General features: G+C 41.1%; 1 protein-coding gene across 1 annotated transcript in view; it reads right to left on the reverse strand.

Moving 5' to 3' along the window:
- Window positions 1-220: 220 nt before the first annotated feature.
- Window positions 221-17,321, reverse strand: part of spon1b (spondin 1b) — an 82,514-nt gene continuing 65,413 nt past the window's right edge. Inside the window, 9 exon segments of the mRNA XM_030053678.1 lie at window positions 221-2,781; window positions 4,108-4,195; window positions 4,198-4,364; window positions 5,190-5,348; window positions 6,299-6,466; window positions 7,012-7,182; window positions 12,978-13,160; window positions 14,228-14,303; window positions 15,104-15,244. Of these exon segments, the coding sequence (XP_029909538.1) occupies window positions 2,618-2,781; window positions 4,108-4,195; window positions 4,198-4,364; window positions 5,190-5,348; window positions 6,299-6,466; window positions 7,012-7,182; window positions 12,978-13,160; window positions 14,228-14,303; window positions 15,104-15,244 (1,317 nt within the window). The 3' untranslated portion in view covers window positions 221-2,617.

A 17,321-nucleotide genomic window follows, 5' to 3' on the forward strand; every position in this document is an offset into this window, starting at 1 on the left:
CTCACAGCTTTTTCTCTGTTCGTCTTCCTCCATCTAGTGGAGCCAAAGGGTAACTACATTTTATAAAACTAACCATTCCTAAGTCTGAGGAAACAGACGGACTTTGGGCTTGGATGCCGCCACAACAGATTGCCACACCATCATCTGTACGAACAAATCCTTTACTTCTTTCAGATTCATGGCACCATAAATGGAGATGAAAGCATCGAGTTCAATGACATTGTGTTTTTCACATTTACTCTTTTATTGTAAAGGTGGTTTATTACAAAATAGTCACGTGATACAGAAGCAAAGAAATAAAATAGAGAGAGAGATAAGCCTAAAACAGAAAGCATGAGGGAGAGAACATCTAAAGAGGACTTCAGAAATGACATACTTATCAAAATACAAGGGAAAAAAACGCATTTCAGGATAAATGACTACCTAATCCCCACTCCCCCAGAAAAAAAAAACAGGTAATGTCTACAAATCACTTTCATCATGACAATGCAATAAAAACAACACATTTCGCCTTGATAAGCAATAAAGCTTGGAGTGCCTCATCTTTGTCCTATGAGCATTTTTCTCTACCAAACCGGGTTAGTATAAAGCTCTACTGTTAATTACGTTGGAATAGTTTAACTCACAAGATTTGATTACAGTCAAATAAGTGTTACATTAAATAAAAACACTACTCTGTAACATGGAAGAGTGCTCGTTTGTGTGGAGTCACTCTGGGTGGGTGTGAAGTGTCGTGGTAAATACGATGTAGGAAAAGGCCTATTTGTTGCTGTTCCCCTGTAACAAATTCCCGGCTTACCCTTATTCCCAGCGCTCAGGGTGGTGGGACTCTCTATCCAGAAGACTGACATCAAATATAGTGTTGACTCAACACTCGAGTGGGTCGTCAGAATGCAGATAACACTTGTCAAATCAACTTGCAATCTCAGGAGCATCTCAGTAATCTCAGTAATCTCAGTATACAGGCTTTATTACAGTCTAAAAAAACTATACTTAGACATATGTTTTGCTTCATAATGCGAACCTCTTGTAACATACTGTAAGTTTGATTAATTTGTTTAATATGTTGCTCGGTGGGAAAATCATAGTTTTGTGATTTTGAGCACTTGTATAATGTGAATCATAATGTGCATTTTGGTACACAGCACTAGCCATAACTACCATAATAGCTGTTCCTCCATTGCAAAAAAGTGAAACTATTTTTTATACCGTAGTACTAACAATTAATTATATTTACCATACAATATCTTTTAAAAAACATGGTAGTACTAAGGTTATGGTTGCCTTTAACTACCATGGCAAAACAGTGGTAATACCATGACTAGGAGTATGGTAATCATTGTGAATCGTTGTGAAACTGTGGTTACTACATCAAAACCATAGGAAAAGATGGTGAATTTTGAAAAAGGGTTGTTCTTCCTGGCAGAGTTCCCCACCCTGAAAATGACAGAACTTTAGAGGAGCCACACTGGGAGTAAGATGGGTTGTAACTGAGGCCTCAAGAACGTGTTTGCTGTTTTTCAGCTGCTCCGTCCTGCAGTTTCCCAAACAATTTCTTTTCCGAGTGGAACTACAAACCGACAACATATTGCAGCACATGTGTAAAAGGGGACCTCTGTGGCTCCGTATGTGTTTCCAGGAACCGGCAAATGGCATACGTAGTCATTTTTCTGTCTGTTGAAAGACGACAGCTACGACGGGGAAAGCATAATGTCGAAAGAAAAGTGATCATCTTTACACATGCTGAAATGTTCTGACAGAGTGAGAGAGGGCTATCATAAGATTAGTGCTACATCAGCTGAAACAACAGTTAAACAGCAGTACAGTATATAAAGACTAATTTATAACAGTATAAACCATCTCCTTTTATATCTGTGTATTTGAGAAAGTGTTTCTGACTAATTACATAGGCCTAGTAGTGTCATTTTATAAGTGTCGGTTAGATAATAGTTATACATCCATAGGTCTAAGACTCCTAACTTGCTGTGTTATCATCTGTGTCTTGCAAAAAAAAAAAAAAAAAAAAAAAAGAAAGGAAAAAAGAGAAAAAAAATCCTACATCTTCAGTTTAGATAATTTGTCATTTTTGGTGACCAGTTTATATGTTTCCAGGACTCAAACTGAAAATACATTGTAAAATGTTAAAAAAATGTGTGTCTGTCAATGGTAAACTGGTCTGATTTTGTTGAAACTCAGATGTTTTTGCAGGACACAGACGTTACTCCAGTACTTCCATTTTGGTCAATAGTTATGTCAGCCCTGTCAGCTACTAAATGTCTACAATGGCTTCACTAGACAGCACATCATCCTCTCCTCCTGTCCGTTTATGTCTTCTGGGTTTCGTCTTCATTGCCATCCTGTCCTCCTCTCCTGGCTTCTCTCTTCACCTCCTCACCCCTTCCTCTCCACCCTCCTTTCTCTCCCTTAAGCGATTCGCCTCCTCCTCCATGCCTTCTTCCCTACTCCCTGGTGTCAAACCGACTCTTTCTCTACTCCTCAGCCACTCTTATATTCAAGTACATCCCCATCAGCTTCATCATATAAACCACGTTTTGAAAACTTATAAGCGTATACTTAACCTCCCTCCCTCCCCGTGCCCCTGGCTCAGTAGTGCCCCCTAGCAGGGATGTACGTTACAGGCACGGATCTCCTTCCTGTCCTTGCAGCTGGTCAGCGGTGGGCTCTTCACTCTTTTCCTCACCAACATGAAGCGCTCCTGGATCCCCCCTCCGCAGGGCTTGGTACAGTCCGTCCAGCTGGTCCACGGCTGCATCCTGCAACCTGCTGGAGTAAACATCACAGAGCGGGGGGGACAGGGAGGGTTCAATCAATCAATCAATCAATCAATCAATCAATATATAAGATTATATAAGTGACTACCAGGCAACAAAAAACTTTTTTTTAAGTTTGATGCCATGTTTCTGACCAATCAAAAGTGCATAACACACTTGGTGCAGTGCCAGAAAAAGATAAAATAAATTTGACTATTTAACACCTTTAAATAAAGATGTGTGCATGTGCATAATTGATTGTTTAAAGACATATTTTACTTTCATATTTGTAGCTGAACAAATGGATTATAATGTATCATAATAAAATTAGGTATGACACTGTAGTAATTAAAGGACCATACCAGTGATGAATGTTTGGTTTGTTTGCCAGAATTTACCCACATTTTACATTGCAGCAAATCATGTGGGGTTACTCAAGATTTCACAACATATAATCAAAACCCCACAAAATAGATTTTTTTCGTTGAAACAGACGCCCTATGATGTTCTACTTCTGCAGCTAATGAAGTCATCAGTATTCATATCATCACAGAACTGATAATTGGTCAGGGACTTTTTTCCTTCAGAGAAACCGTTTCACTCCGTCCAGTTTCAAGTCATCAAAACCCAACAGTGCTGCTGCTTTTAGGAAAACTGATGTGGAGGGCTTTATTCTGGTGATGGAATACTGCTGTGAAGAAAGTCTCTGAGAGTTCATTTTCATATCGTAATGGAATGTATGGAAACCAATGGCTGGAGAAAAAGGAGGAAAAATGTTATCAGAGTTTTAATATCTGACTGCTTGCTTTGGGAAGAGATTAGCAGAAACATGCAGTATGGACATTTTGTAGATATGCTAAACATGCAAAATCACTGCTACGGTCCTTTAAAGATGCTTCATGTAGGATTTAAACATCAAGAAATCATTAATTTTGAGATATTGGTTCAATTCCTACAAACAAATGGGACCATCGCCTCTGTGCTGCATTATATATATCGTCTTCCACCAGACTGGACTTTGTGGGAAATGTGTAGCATTACTTCACAGCACGCTAAAATTTGTGAGCGTCTCAAAATGCCAGATGGTGGCTCGAGTGAAAATCCAGTGGAAAAATCAATTCTAACATATATATCCCCTTCAGCGAATCCAAAACGAAAAGCTATTCCTGGAGAAAGCAACGTCTTCTTTGCATGTTTATGGGAAAAGTGGTGTTAATTTTGTCCTGTCAATGACCTCACCTGATAATGAGAATGGTTCAAGCCATTCACCCTTTAATAAGTTAATGCTGTTTAGTCTTGTGGTAGCTTATCCCCACCCACCTGGCTGTTCTTCCACCGCTGCATCTCTCCCTTGCTTGCCCCTTCTCCTTCTCTTCCCACCTCCTCCTCCTCCTCCACCTCCTCCTCTCTCCTCCTTTGCTTTTGTCCGGCACTTCCTGATCTTGCACTTCTTCCTCTGGACGGTCTCGGGACAGGGGCTGCCCCCAAACTGCGGCTCCAGCTTGACCATGCGGGTTCGAATGGTGTGCCCTTTACCGCACGACTTGTTACACTCCGACCACTCCGACCACTCCGACACCATGCAGTCGATGGCTGGATGGGAGGAGAGAGGGAGGGGGGAAGAGAGAAAGAGAGAATGAGGGCCAGAGAAGGAGAAAGGAAAAAAATAAAATATGAGGATGATATGAAGCGAAATATCTCACAGCAAAAAAAAAAAAAAAAAAAAAAATCTTTATCTTGACGAGTCATTTAGTCTTCATTTTCAGTTCATATTCATATTCAGTTTTAAAAATGTTGTGGAAAAAAAAACAAGTGAGAAAATCTGCTAGTGGAATAAGCTACAGTACCATTTTTGCTGAATAATGCTGAAACAAGGCAGAATGGGCATTACACTGTTTGAAGAAAAACAAGATTTTGTTGAATTCAATTAAAAAAAGTCACTCAGACTCATTAAAATTGTGATTTTTTAAAATTTTTTATTTATTTATTTTTTTTGCAGTGTAAAGATCAGGGGGAAAGCTTGGGTGGTTTGGGCACACTTCTCAGTTTGGGCTGACACTGGAAACAGGTCAAGCTGTGATTTGACAGACCCAGGCCAGGGAGAGCTTCTGCTTCAGATTTATATTTACTGCTCACTTAGTCACAACTGGATTGAGTGGAAGAAAACAGGTCATTTATCACTTTCCCAAACTATGTTTCTTCCTATTAAAATTATATATGCAAAAGGTCATATCAGTGATGCTGGAAAATCGATTTCTTGTGTTTAAAGGCTGCATTCTGACATCTTTCACAAGCGTTTAAAGTAAAATTAAACTAGTCCTCATTTTGCTGAAGACCCCACGGAAGCCTCTCATATTTTTTCTCATGTAAAATATGACCTACATGGTGTGAGTTTGAACTTTATCCTATCGCACTTACGACATTCGGGCAGCATGCACTTCTCCGTCTGCTCCAGTTCCTCGGTGCACTCTGCAGGGTCGGACTTGAGCATCCTCTGGCGTGTTCGGACGCCCCTCCCGCACGTCACGCTGCACTCGCTCCAGTCGGACCACGGCGACAGCATGCACGGTATGGTGTCTGCAAACACACACGAGGGCTTTCAGAAAATGTACATCATGTTTTCTTCCCATTGCTGGGATTCTCTGGCTCATTTTTGCATTTTTCCTGGAATAAGTGAAGATGCTGCTTGCTGTCTTTTATTATTTTACTGTAGCCAAAATGATTGCTGTCTTTCCTTCACTATGACCCTATGACCTGTTTTTACACTGTTAACTGGTTTTACTTTTTTAACTATTGTATTGCTCTGCTTGTTTGTCCATTTGTTGTCTATTTTACTCATAATTCAATTAATTGACCAATAATAAACCCTTTTTGATTGTGTAAAGCACTATGTAACTGTGTTTTGGAAAGGTTCTATATAAATAGTTATTGTTATTATTTATTTAAATACTTATTCCCAGAAAAATTCCTGAAACAAGTGAAAACTGTGTTGGAAACAAGTGGGATCATCTCTTCCCACTAACAGATTTTGACAAGTTTTTTTTTTTTTTTTTTTTTTTTTTTTTAAATATGACACTAAATGACTTGTTAAAAGCTGTTGATTGCTCTCTGTCAGGATGTATTTCTGTATTTGAAGTAATTAAGCAAGTACAATAAATCATCAATTGATACAGAAAAATTGTTAAGCGATCTACATTCATACTAAATACTTTTGGGCAGTCCATTGATAAGTTTGTTCACTTCACAAGAATGAAAAAAAGTACTGCACATTAAAGAGTAACTAAACCCCTCTAGTGGTGAAGTGGTGGTTTATCATGGCAGGTGATGTCACCACCTTGGTTTTCACTGTATGTGCTAAGGCTTCACAAAGAAAGTAGGATCAACCAACTCAGTGGATGTCAGGCCTTGAACAGATTTGAGTTGGTTTGGTTAAATTAACTCACTCAAGTATTTTCACAGCCATGTTAGTCTGACAATATGCATTTCTGCACCTATAATATCAAAAATAGAGAACAATTCCTACTCACGGCAGTCTGGCATCATACATTTATCCACTTCAGCCACCTCAGCTTTACACATAGATCCATCTATGGGAGGCATCTTCACCATGCGTTCACGTCTTCTCATGCCTAACCCGCAGGTGACACTGCAGGGGTCCCACTCCCCCCACTCAGTCACCACACAGCTACTGGGGGCTGTGGGAAGGATAAAATAGCACATAAAAATAATATCAGCAGAAGTCATGTCAGAGGTGAGATCAGTCTTGAGGGAGTCAGAAGGCGGGACATGTGTTTGATGTGGTGACGTCAGCATGTCAGGTTCCAGGTCAGAGACTTCCAGTTTCTGCTTGATTAGACCCGTCAAGATATGTCAAGTCAACGCAGCTGCTTAACGTCCAAAAAATCAGATATATGAAAATCTCTTTTGAGAGGATAAAAGCCATGTGTAACAATGCAGGTTAAATGAAGTACCAGTGAGTAAAAGTCACACTTGGAACTAAAACTGATCAGACACAGTGTGTTGACATACAGTTTGAATGGACTGTTACATGCAAAACAAGGATCTGACTGGTGCTCTTTCTGGTTTGGCCACTTCATGTGGTCATTTTGGAAAATTCCTCTTTTGCAGGTTCTTGTAAATATTGTGCTGAGCAGCTGAACTTGCAAATCACAAACTCCTGGAGGGACTGGCACACACACAGAGACACAAACACCTACGCCAATGTGGCATAAGGACTCACAGCATTCATCGTTGACTATACACTTCTCTGTCTCCTCGGTGTGGAGCTGGCAGAGGGAGCCGTCCTCAGGATACTGTTTGACGTAACGCTCCCGAGACCTCATGCCCATCCCGCAGGAGACACTGCAAGCGGACCAGCTGATCCACTCTGACATCATGCAAGTTGACGGCTCTGAACACCAGGGAAAGGGGAAAAAAAGACTTTTGTTCACAACAGATATTATTAGAAGAACTTCTCGGCATTTTTGAAAATATTGTTTCTCTTGGCCATATGGTTGTCATATCACTGGGATAAAAATCTCCATTTGCCCTTGAGCCTCCTTCAAAATGTTTACATTGCAATGGTTTGCAGGTGCAGCCATATTGCGGCTGTTTCTCATTATAACCAACAACTCCTGCTGGAGTTAACCACTGATTTCAGGAGCTTTTGTGGGAGTAAATTCGCCTGTAAGTGCAGAAGCTTCTCCAGATTTCGACTGGTGTCTTGTGAGAAATGAAAGAAGAAGAAAAAGATTTTAAAAATGAAAGTATTCCCTACAGATCTTGAGATGAACAGATGGCTGCTGTCATAAAAACGATGTGTTCTTTGTCAACTTGCTTGGTGTGGATCTATAGATGAAAACAATAGAGAAACAAGAGATGGAAAGAAAGCCAAAGAGCCAGACAGATGAAAATGTAGAAAGAGAGAAAGTAGGAACAAATGCCTTCAGCCCAGAGCCTCATTTACTGCAAACTCGTCATGATCTCCATGTCTTTGGATGCTGAGGAGAGTTTAAGAATCTATTTCCGAAAGCTCTGTTTCAACTCTTGCTTGATGAGGCAAGTTGATTGAGGGGACAGTCCTATTCACAGCATGAGCCTGTTAGTGTGAGAGTCAATATGTCTGACCGTGGCTTTTGTCAGCTAAAAAGTGAACTCCAGGTTCTCGGGCTTAACGAGGCTCCAGTAGTCTATATTCTATCACTATTAGCCGGCATGGCACCTCCAGAGTCCCTCATCTCTCATTTACAGCGGGAGCCACTGTCCCTCACACATCCACTCTGCACTATCACTGTAATCTTTTCCAAACACGTCTAATCAGCATGGAGTAATGGTGCAAAAAGTATATTAAATGGGGAAAAATGAGAGTCCACCAGAAAGAGACTACTGTGTCAGAGCAGACCTTGTAAATAGATTTTTTTTTTTGTTTTGGAGAGATAGATGAACTTTGAGCAACCTACCGTGGATTTTTCTTTCTCTCAACACATTTTGTTCTCTCTTTCTCCCTCGCCTCTTGCTCTCAACAAACTGTAGCCAGCACTGCTTACCAGCTGTAGCCTAATAAAGCAGAACTAAGCGAATCATTAATAAAAGTTACAGGTATCTCCAGCCCAGATGAGGCTTCTGGAGAGCCAAAGTGTTTCCCAGGAATATTAATCAAGCGCCGCATCAGCCCCTTCCTGCCCCAGCCTGAACCCCACAATTATCAATCTCCCGCTGAACGCTAATGGAGCACTAAATGAAAACAAAGGAGAGGAGCTCAAGAGCAAAAAGCTGTCCATGTTGCTGTCTGATAATCGATAAAAGGAGCAATGGAGCGTGTGTGAGAGAGTGATACAGAGAGAGAAGCTCCTACAGCCTTGAACAGTCTCAACTTGACTCATTTGACAACTGGTAGACATCCTGGGAGCGAGGGAAAAAGAGTAAGGAGAGAAAGACAGACACTGACTGCGCTGCCTCTCAGCATTTGTTCCAAACTGACAACTTCAATGGAAATTGGACAAAAGCAAGCTCCCAGGGGTTTGCGCTCATGTGTGCTTGCTTTGCGATGGGAGATGTAACTTGAAGTAAAACAGAAAGAGCTACAAGCTGACAACTTTGATGGCAATTGGACAGGAGAGTTTGCTTTGACAAACACGCGAGACAGAGGGACTCAGAGAGTCAGAAACAAGAGAGATTGTGAGAGAGGTGGGAAGGAAAAGAGTGAGAAGGCCTTGATGCTAATTTGGTTAAAATACATCTGCCATCATGCTTTTGTATTTGGATTATTACTGTGAACTCAACCGCTTGGTTAAATTATGTTTGCGCCTTTGCATCTGCTCTCTGTCTCAGCTTGATTAGCTTCCTGAGAATATACGCTACTTCTGTTGATCCTATTATCTTTGAGATGATGGTGAAGCCAAAGTCTGTTGATTTCTCCGAGTCAAAGATAAACACAATCAAATCCTGGTTTAAGCATCTTGGGTGCAGGAGTTCAGTCAGTATTAGCAGCTAATCCTCACAATTATTTATGTTTCAGTGAATTTTAGGTAATTAGAGCAACCAAACACCGGTGTGTGCTCAGAGTAATTAGGGATTTACAGTCAAGTCCATGAGTACTTGAACAGTGACACAGTATTCATAATTTTGCTTTTGTACACCACCACAGTGGATTTGAAATAGAGTAATAAAGGCGTGATGGAAATGCAGACTTTCAGCTTTAATTTAAGGGGTTGACAAAAATATGGCATTAACCGTTTAGGAATTACAGCCAGTTTTATACATTGTCACCCCATCAGAGGCTCAAAAGTCATTGGACAAACTATACATAACATACATAACTCTAATTATAAGGATTATATTCAATATTTGGAAGAAAATCCTTTGCAGTCTATGACTTTCTGAAGTCTGGAGCCCATGGACAACATCACCAAATTCTGAGTTTCCTCCCTTGAGACGCTCTGCCAAGCCTTTACTGCAGCTCCTTCAGCTGCTGCTTCAGTTTGGCCCTTAGTTTGGTCTTCAGCAGGTGAAAAGCAGCTCAGCTGGGTTGAGGTCTGCGGACTGACTTGGCAGCAGTCACATCATCAGTAAACACATGTGGCCCAGCTCCACTGGCAGCCATACATGCCCATGCCATAACACTGCCTCCACCATGCTTAACACATGATGTGCTCTGCTTTGGCTCCTGAGCTGTTCCTTTCATTCTCCACACTTTGCTCTTCCCATCATTCTGGTACAAGTTCATCTTTGTTTCATCTGTCCAGAGATGATTTTTTTCAAAGTCTACTCTGGCCCTCCTGTTCTTGCAAACATCTCTTGACTGTAGATTTGGACAATGATATGCCTATATCCTAGAGAGTGTTTTGGACTTCCCTTGATGTTGTGAATGTTTTTTTTTTTTTTCACCAGGGAAACAATTCTTCTGTCATCCACTTTAGATGTCCTCTGTGGTTTTCCAGGCCTTTTGGTGTTGCTGAGCTTATCACTGCATTCCTTCTTTTTCAGGATATACCAAACCATTGATTTGACTCCTCCTGAAGTTATTACTATCTGTCTGATAGATTTTTTTTTTTTTTTTTTTTTTTTTTTTTTGAGCCTAATAATGTTCAGAGTTCTGATAAACAGCTACCAAATGCAAATGCAAACACTTGGAATGAACTCCAGACTTTTTATTTTTGTAATTTGTCATGAAATGATGAGGGGAAAGGCCACACCTGGCCAAGAAACTGCTTTTTATTCGTGTCCAATGACTTTTGAGCCTATGAAAATGGGGTGACAATGTATAAAACTGGCTGTAATTCCTAAAAAGTTAAAGGCATATTTGTGTTCAACCCCTTAAATTAAAGCTGAAAGTCTGCACTTCAGTCACGTCTTGATTACCTTTTTTCAAATTTCAAATTTCAAATCCACTGTGGTGGAGTACAAGACCAAAATTGTGTCACTGCCCAAATACTTATGGATCAAACTGTATTTTGTCACATTTTCCCCTGATACCTGCAGTAACGATACTGCCTTCAGATCAGTGTAAGAGCACTGAGTGGAGCACTGTGGGCTGCAGCGTGTTGTGCTCAGGTGGACACTTCGACAGGGAGCGACACTGCCTTACAACAGGGTTTTAATCCAGTGAGCTTGTGGCTGCAGGACACATTTTCTATCCGCTATTTCTCCTTATCCATCAAAGCGTTTCAAAGTTCCTGGGATTTGCTCTGGGAAGTTGGTTCATGAGAAAAACAAGCACATTAGCAACTTCTGTACGCACATTTCCACCGCACCCCAAGAGCAAGGAACTTTACGCAAATGAGGATTTGCAAAAAAGATTAAACATTGAAGATATTGAAGCCGTCATTATCTCCATGATGATTTACTAATGTTTCACTATGATGTTGCATTTTGTTTCGAGGAAGAGACGCGAGAAGTTCGAAAATGGGATTGAGGGCACTAGAAAAGCATTCTTAATTACTAGACGAAAGATGTCTTGATAGAACGATCTTCTGAAAATTTGTGTTTGTGGTTGTTAAGTTCATCTAGAAGTGGTGTGTGTGTGGGGGGGTGTACTTTCATGCTGCTTGCGTCATATATTTAACCAACCAGGAATGTTCAATGCTAAAACTCCAAGGCTCAAAGGATCTTGCAGAAGACTACATTGGTGGCAAGGACCGATTTAGGCCCCAGAACTTAAGGGTTCCTGGTTCCTGTGCTTATAGGGACAGTTCCTACGGTGGAAAAGGGGTATAAGCTGTCCTACTGCCGCCTGCTTGTTTCTTTCACCTGTTTCGCCAGAGTTTGCTGTCACACATCTAATCTGTCACTTCACAGCACCAACTTCGGCTCTTGCCGAACAGCTGTAAAATTAAATTTTGAATTCAAACAATTTCACTAAGTCGTAAAATATGAATGAGGCAGCAGCTTTGTATTTTCATGACAGATTCCATCAGTCTGAACCAAAGTGAGCTATCCACAATCGGTCCATTTGTCAGGATGAGATAAATGCCTTGGCTTTAATCTGCTTATCATTTTCTGGGTTTATTGATTGCCTCTCTTGTTGATAGGAAATGAATGTCATTATGTAGGAAACGCTGAAAGGATTAGAACATAGGAAACACAATCTCTGCTGTTTGAAGCTTTTTTTCAGTAAGGAACTGCTTTCAGTAGCCAAGGATAGCAACGTGCTCATACTCGCCCTGAGTAAGATAACATTTTGAAAGGACTTTACAGTTTAACAGAGTTTGAACACCAAAAGTTATAGCATATCTCCTAATGAAACAGCAATGAAACAGCACAATGAGCTAAGCTGTGTGTTCACCCACCTTGAACTTTTGGTTCAAGTGTGACTTGTCTGAATGCATGGAAACAGATGTGCCGAGGTATGTGTTTGTATGCATACTGCGAGGAAAAACATGTTTCATTATGAGGATTTTCTGCACGCCTTACAGAGTTTTCAGCTGAGTAATGCAGTTCTTGTTGACAGATAATTAAATATGTTGTGCAGTTTGTTCATTTTGGTAATTGTTGTACTAATACTTACAAGTTACACGGTATCAGTTGTCATGAGTGTTAATGCTCCTCAGTGAGATAAGGGTGCTTTCTTGGCTCCGTTTGCGAGTATTAAAGAGCACTTCATTCCAATCTAATGAAAGAAATAAAGACTTATCTGCCCTTCTTCACCGGCTGTACTGCTGGAGGACTTTTCATGCTTCAGGGGAAGCTTAGCAGTAGTTGTCAAAGGAAGGGAGTGCTACTAAAGACGGTGGTGGGTCCTTCAAGGGCTTTCAGGTGGTCCTCAGCTAAATAAGAAAGAGCTGATTTTCACTGTTTCACTATGATGTCGACATCACTGGGAGTCAGCTGCCTCCACAAAGTGTTTGCTTTGAATTATAATACCTATTCTGAGCATCTTAAATCTTGACAAATACCACCCTTATAAGGATGATGATGATGATGATGATAATAATAATAATAATAATAATAATAATAATAATAATTCAGAACAATTTACAACAATTAAAAACTAAACTGAAACAAGCTAACCCACACTGGAAGCTACAAATAAAAACGAAATAAAAACAAAAACTAATGAAAAATACAAAATTGTAATAACTCTAGTCCGCAGGCTAAGATGACTTCTTCAAATGGGGGTAATGAAGGTCTATTTCAGGGTCCGGACTGCTGCTGTCTCCATGCTGCAAATCCCTGTGTGTGTGTATGTGTGTGTGTGTGTGTGCTTACCCTCCAGACTGCATCCTGGGCCCATGCAGGGCTGGAAGTCCTGAGTGTGTGGGCAGGGCACGCTGAGGTCCAGCTGGGCCTTCAGCATTCTCTGCCTCATCCTGCGGCCTTTGTCACAGGTCGCGCTGCTGCACGCGGACCAGGGAGACCAGCCTGAGTAGATGCACGTCTCTGGAGTGTCATCTGACAATCAAAGAGGGAGGGAGGGATGGAGAGAGAAGAAGAAAGGCTGACATGGATTATTCAACATTTTGTCCAAAGGCGATTACTGCAGGTAGTGGACCGCAGGGGACCAGGGAGGGACATCAGAGTGATAGAGCTGCAGGGGAAAGAGAAGAATTTGATTTGTGAACGTCTTGTCCAATTATCAGCACTAGCAGAGCTACAAGGCATCCAGAGGGCAACTAGCTTAAATTAATAATGGCTCTATGGAGGGTTGAGTGAGGCAGAGAAAGAGAGCGCGTGAGAGAGAGAGAGAGAGAATGAAGAGACCTCAGGGATGAGCCTGAGTGGATGCACTTCTCTGTAAAGACAGAAAAAAGAGAAAGGAGAGGAAGTTTGGCCGATGGGTGAGTGAAGGCAGTGAAGCTCCAGGCAGACAACAGGGAGCAGCCTGAATAGATACTTGTTTCCACAGTGTCATCTTACGAAGAGATGAGGTGAAACGACAGAGAGAGAGAGAGAGAAAGAGACAGACAGGACAGTTAGAGGAAGGAGAGGGAGCAGGGAAAGAAGCAAATGGTTCATGACTGAGTGTGGAGGGCGTTTATTAGGCGGCATGAGATCCTTATTAAGAATTTTGCAGCGTGGGCAAATCCTGCACCCTACCCCAGGCTTCTTAATAACAGGCGCAAAGTGGGCGAGCACAGAGCACAATGCAAACAATGTCATGCACCCGTCTGCTCTGCTTCGCCCCGTCTTACTGGGTGGGGAGGATAAACTGCCCCGATCATGGGTTTGATCCCAGGAGCAGCCGCTGAACCCTGTAAGCAGCCATGAGTCCGTGAGGACAATGAGACACTGAAGGCGGTAAGCTAGATAAGTCAAAGAGACTGTTTAGCAAACACAGCAGGAGCTGAGAAAGTTCAAAGAATGTAAAGGAATGCAATCTCATGTAATGACAGGGTGCGGTCGCTTAGTTAGACAGCCTCTATCTTGTTCATCTGTCTTGTTTGGGGTTTTTCCCTAACAAACTGACATCAAGGAAGTGTGTGTTTGTGTGTGTGTGCATGTGAGTGTGTGTGTTATACCTTCCTCCTTCTCCTCCTGTCCAATGTCAGCCACGATGTCATCCACTGTGTCTGGCACCACGTTACACTGTTCTCCCTGAAAGTACGGGATATTGCAAATGTTGTAATTTCCTAGCTATAAAGGCTTCATAAACAGATAAGGGGATGCAAATTTTTGAATTTATTTGACTGTTGTAGCTGTTCTGTTATTTGTCTCTACCTGCGTGGCCATCATATCCACATCACTAATGAGCGTTTATGAAAAATCTTGTGAAAGTACCGATGGTCACCCCTTCAATAGCATCACAATATCGTTATCAAGGTATTAGGTCAAAAACAGGTGATTCTGCAATATGCGATATATTGTCAGAGAATCAGCTATGATACCCTTGAAAAGGCAAAATAATTTTTCAATTGGTCAGGACAGGAACAAATATGCCTCATAGTAGCTCAAATGTAAGTATAACACTCTACTTGTCACATATTTATCATTGCCATATCATGATATAGAAAATGATTGAGATTGAGGTCAAAAACATTGTGGTATTTGATTTTGTCCAGACCTAAAACAAATTCTGCAATATGCAATATATTCTAAGAGAATCAGCTATGATACCCTAATTTTTCAACAAATACACCTCATAGCAGCTCAAATGTGTTATCTGTGCAAATTAAGTGGAAAACTCCAATAATCCTATATGCCTATATCGCGATATAGAAAATTATTGCGATATATTGCATAATTGATTTATTGTTCCACACCTAGTACAAACACTAAATTACTAATGCAACCTGCATTTTAATATTGTAGACTCTGTTCTCAAGTGATCAAAGGTCCTCTGTTCTGCACTTTTTCCTCTCCCTCTGACGCACAAACACACACACAAAGTACAGTACCTTCCTAGCAATGCGTTCCACCAGCACCCGGGCCACAGGGGTTATTGGCCCTCCCTCGGGGTCGTAGAAGGGGCTCTGAGGGTGGTCTAAACTCGTCAACGGTCGGATCTTCTCTTGAGGGTTGGTGGGCTTGTTGGGAGACTAAACGAGGCCCAAAGGGAGGGAAGAGTTCGTAAGCAAATTAGATCAAAAGTACATTCAAAAGTTAAGTAGCATATATGTAGGAAAGTTGCTGCCTCTGGACCATTGCAAGCCCTCCTGGAAGTGAATGATGTTTTTAAGCAAAATGAATCAAAGCTCTGCCCACCGGGTGAACATGAATTTATTACTCTGCAAAAGGCGGCCTCACATCGCTGGAAATCCTATCAGGGAGTTTTAGTGCCTCTTGGATTTTGCTGGCACCTCTCTAGGTGTTAGGCCCCACGTTTGTGATACGATTGGGGAATGAGGGGGAACTGCCTCTGCCTCATCACACCTTTCTCTTTGGGTTTCGCTCGGCTTTTCAAGGGGCTATACTGTAGAAATACAATGGTTAGGTGAAGACTGGGTCATGATTTACCCCCACAGTCCCACATTAGCATTAAACAAATCACGCGCTTGGTGCTGGAATGACAGGTGTCCCAAAGGAAAACATCTGCTCTGGTATTGGGCTTTGAATATGCCTACGGAAAGAGAGTCTTACTCTGCCACTGAGGAATGGTTAGAGTAATCAAAATTTAACAGCAACATTTAGGGCATGGGAATTATTTGTAGGACAAGAATACTAATCTAGCACGAGCACATGGGTGTCTCGCACAGTGCAGGCAAGCTGAAAGAGACCACAACATTTTGTGTGTATCTCTTCTTGTACACACGATAATTAATATAAATAAATTCCTCTGTGTTGGCCAGATGTACATTATAATCTATCATGCCCCAAAATGCTCAGTTGAGGAAGTTATGTCAACATTGAGAGCAACAGCGAAGGCCTGAGAGACTGATTCACCTGTTTCTCCCAACCACCATCTGGTCCAGGGCCTCCTGTCTGTTTGATCTCACTATGCATCATTTATCAACCACCTAAAACCCCTTTAATAAGAGATCCATGGCATTGTTTCCAGGTGTGTGTGTGTGTGTGTGTGTGTGTGTGTGAGAGAGAGCATGCATTCCCCGGCATGTGTATCCATGTATTGCTACAGCTTTAAAAGAAAAAAAGAAAGAAAAGAAAAGAAAAGACAGAAAAAAATCAACAGGGGAAAGATTAAACAAATGACAAATGTTAATCATTCCCTTTGTTGTCTCAAGTTTGCTTAACTTTGTTGTCTCAAGTTTCGGATCTCGAACCAATTTTTGATTTAATACATTCACAAGTGATGAATAAGATAACAGGAAGACATCTACAAAGAGATTATTAGAGGGATATGACGCTGGATCCTCCGCCACTGTGCTGTAGACTATTCTCTTTGTACTTACAAGTTCACTTAAAGTTTCCTCTCTGACTTTAGGTTTGAAAATATTTTGTAGTGCTAAATAAGGCAAAGCAGACAGCACATAAGAGTTGCCGGAGACGATGAGAATCAACAGCCTCACTTAAGCTATATTTGTTATGTGTTTATTACATTATATATGTATATTGTATATGCATATTTGTTGTTATGTTATATTTTAGTGTAATTGTAGACAATAAAGACTTTGCTGACGATTTGCAGAACAAAAAGCATATCTCCGCTGTTCAGAGGGAGGTGTACTTGCACGTCTCTGCCTGTAGGTGGCAGTCATTCAATGTCTAGTGTGCAATACACAGATGCAAACAGTTTCTGACTGGTGGGGGAACTGGTTTTAATACTTACATGCTTTGAGGATATGAAAACTCTTTCCAGCATAAGAGGACTGCAAGCACTAGTTTGTCAACAAGTAAACAGTATAAATATTGCAGCAGTGTGTTTCAATGACTTCTAAAGACCAAAACTGCTGGCAGTAGTGGTGTCCGGGCAGTACAAGGCTGCAATTTTGTTATACTTTCCAATGTGCTCATATCCAGGAAACATATATTTACAGGTAAAGCATGCCCATTCTACCTACATCCATCAGAGCACACATTAACGCAGGTAATCGTGTTTTATAATGCATAAATTGCATTCTTTATGCCTATATGTTGTTCCCTGTTCCCCTTTATGCTCAGTAAGATCAAATTGGCCATAATGACGTACCTTATTAGTTTCATCGCTTATAATCAGGA

The sequence above is a fragment of the Myripristis murdjan genome, chromosome 6 (genome assembly GCF_902150065.1).
Source record: "Myripristis murdjan chromosome 6, fMyrMur1.1, whole genome shotgun sequence".
NCBI classification, from domain to species: domain Eukaryota; kingdom Metazoa; phylum Chordata; class Actinopteri; order Holocentriformes; family Holocentridae; genus Myripristis; species Myripristis murdjan.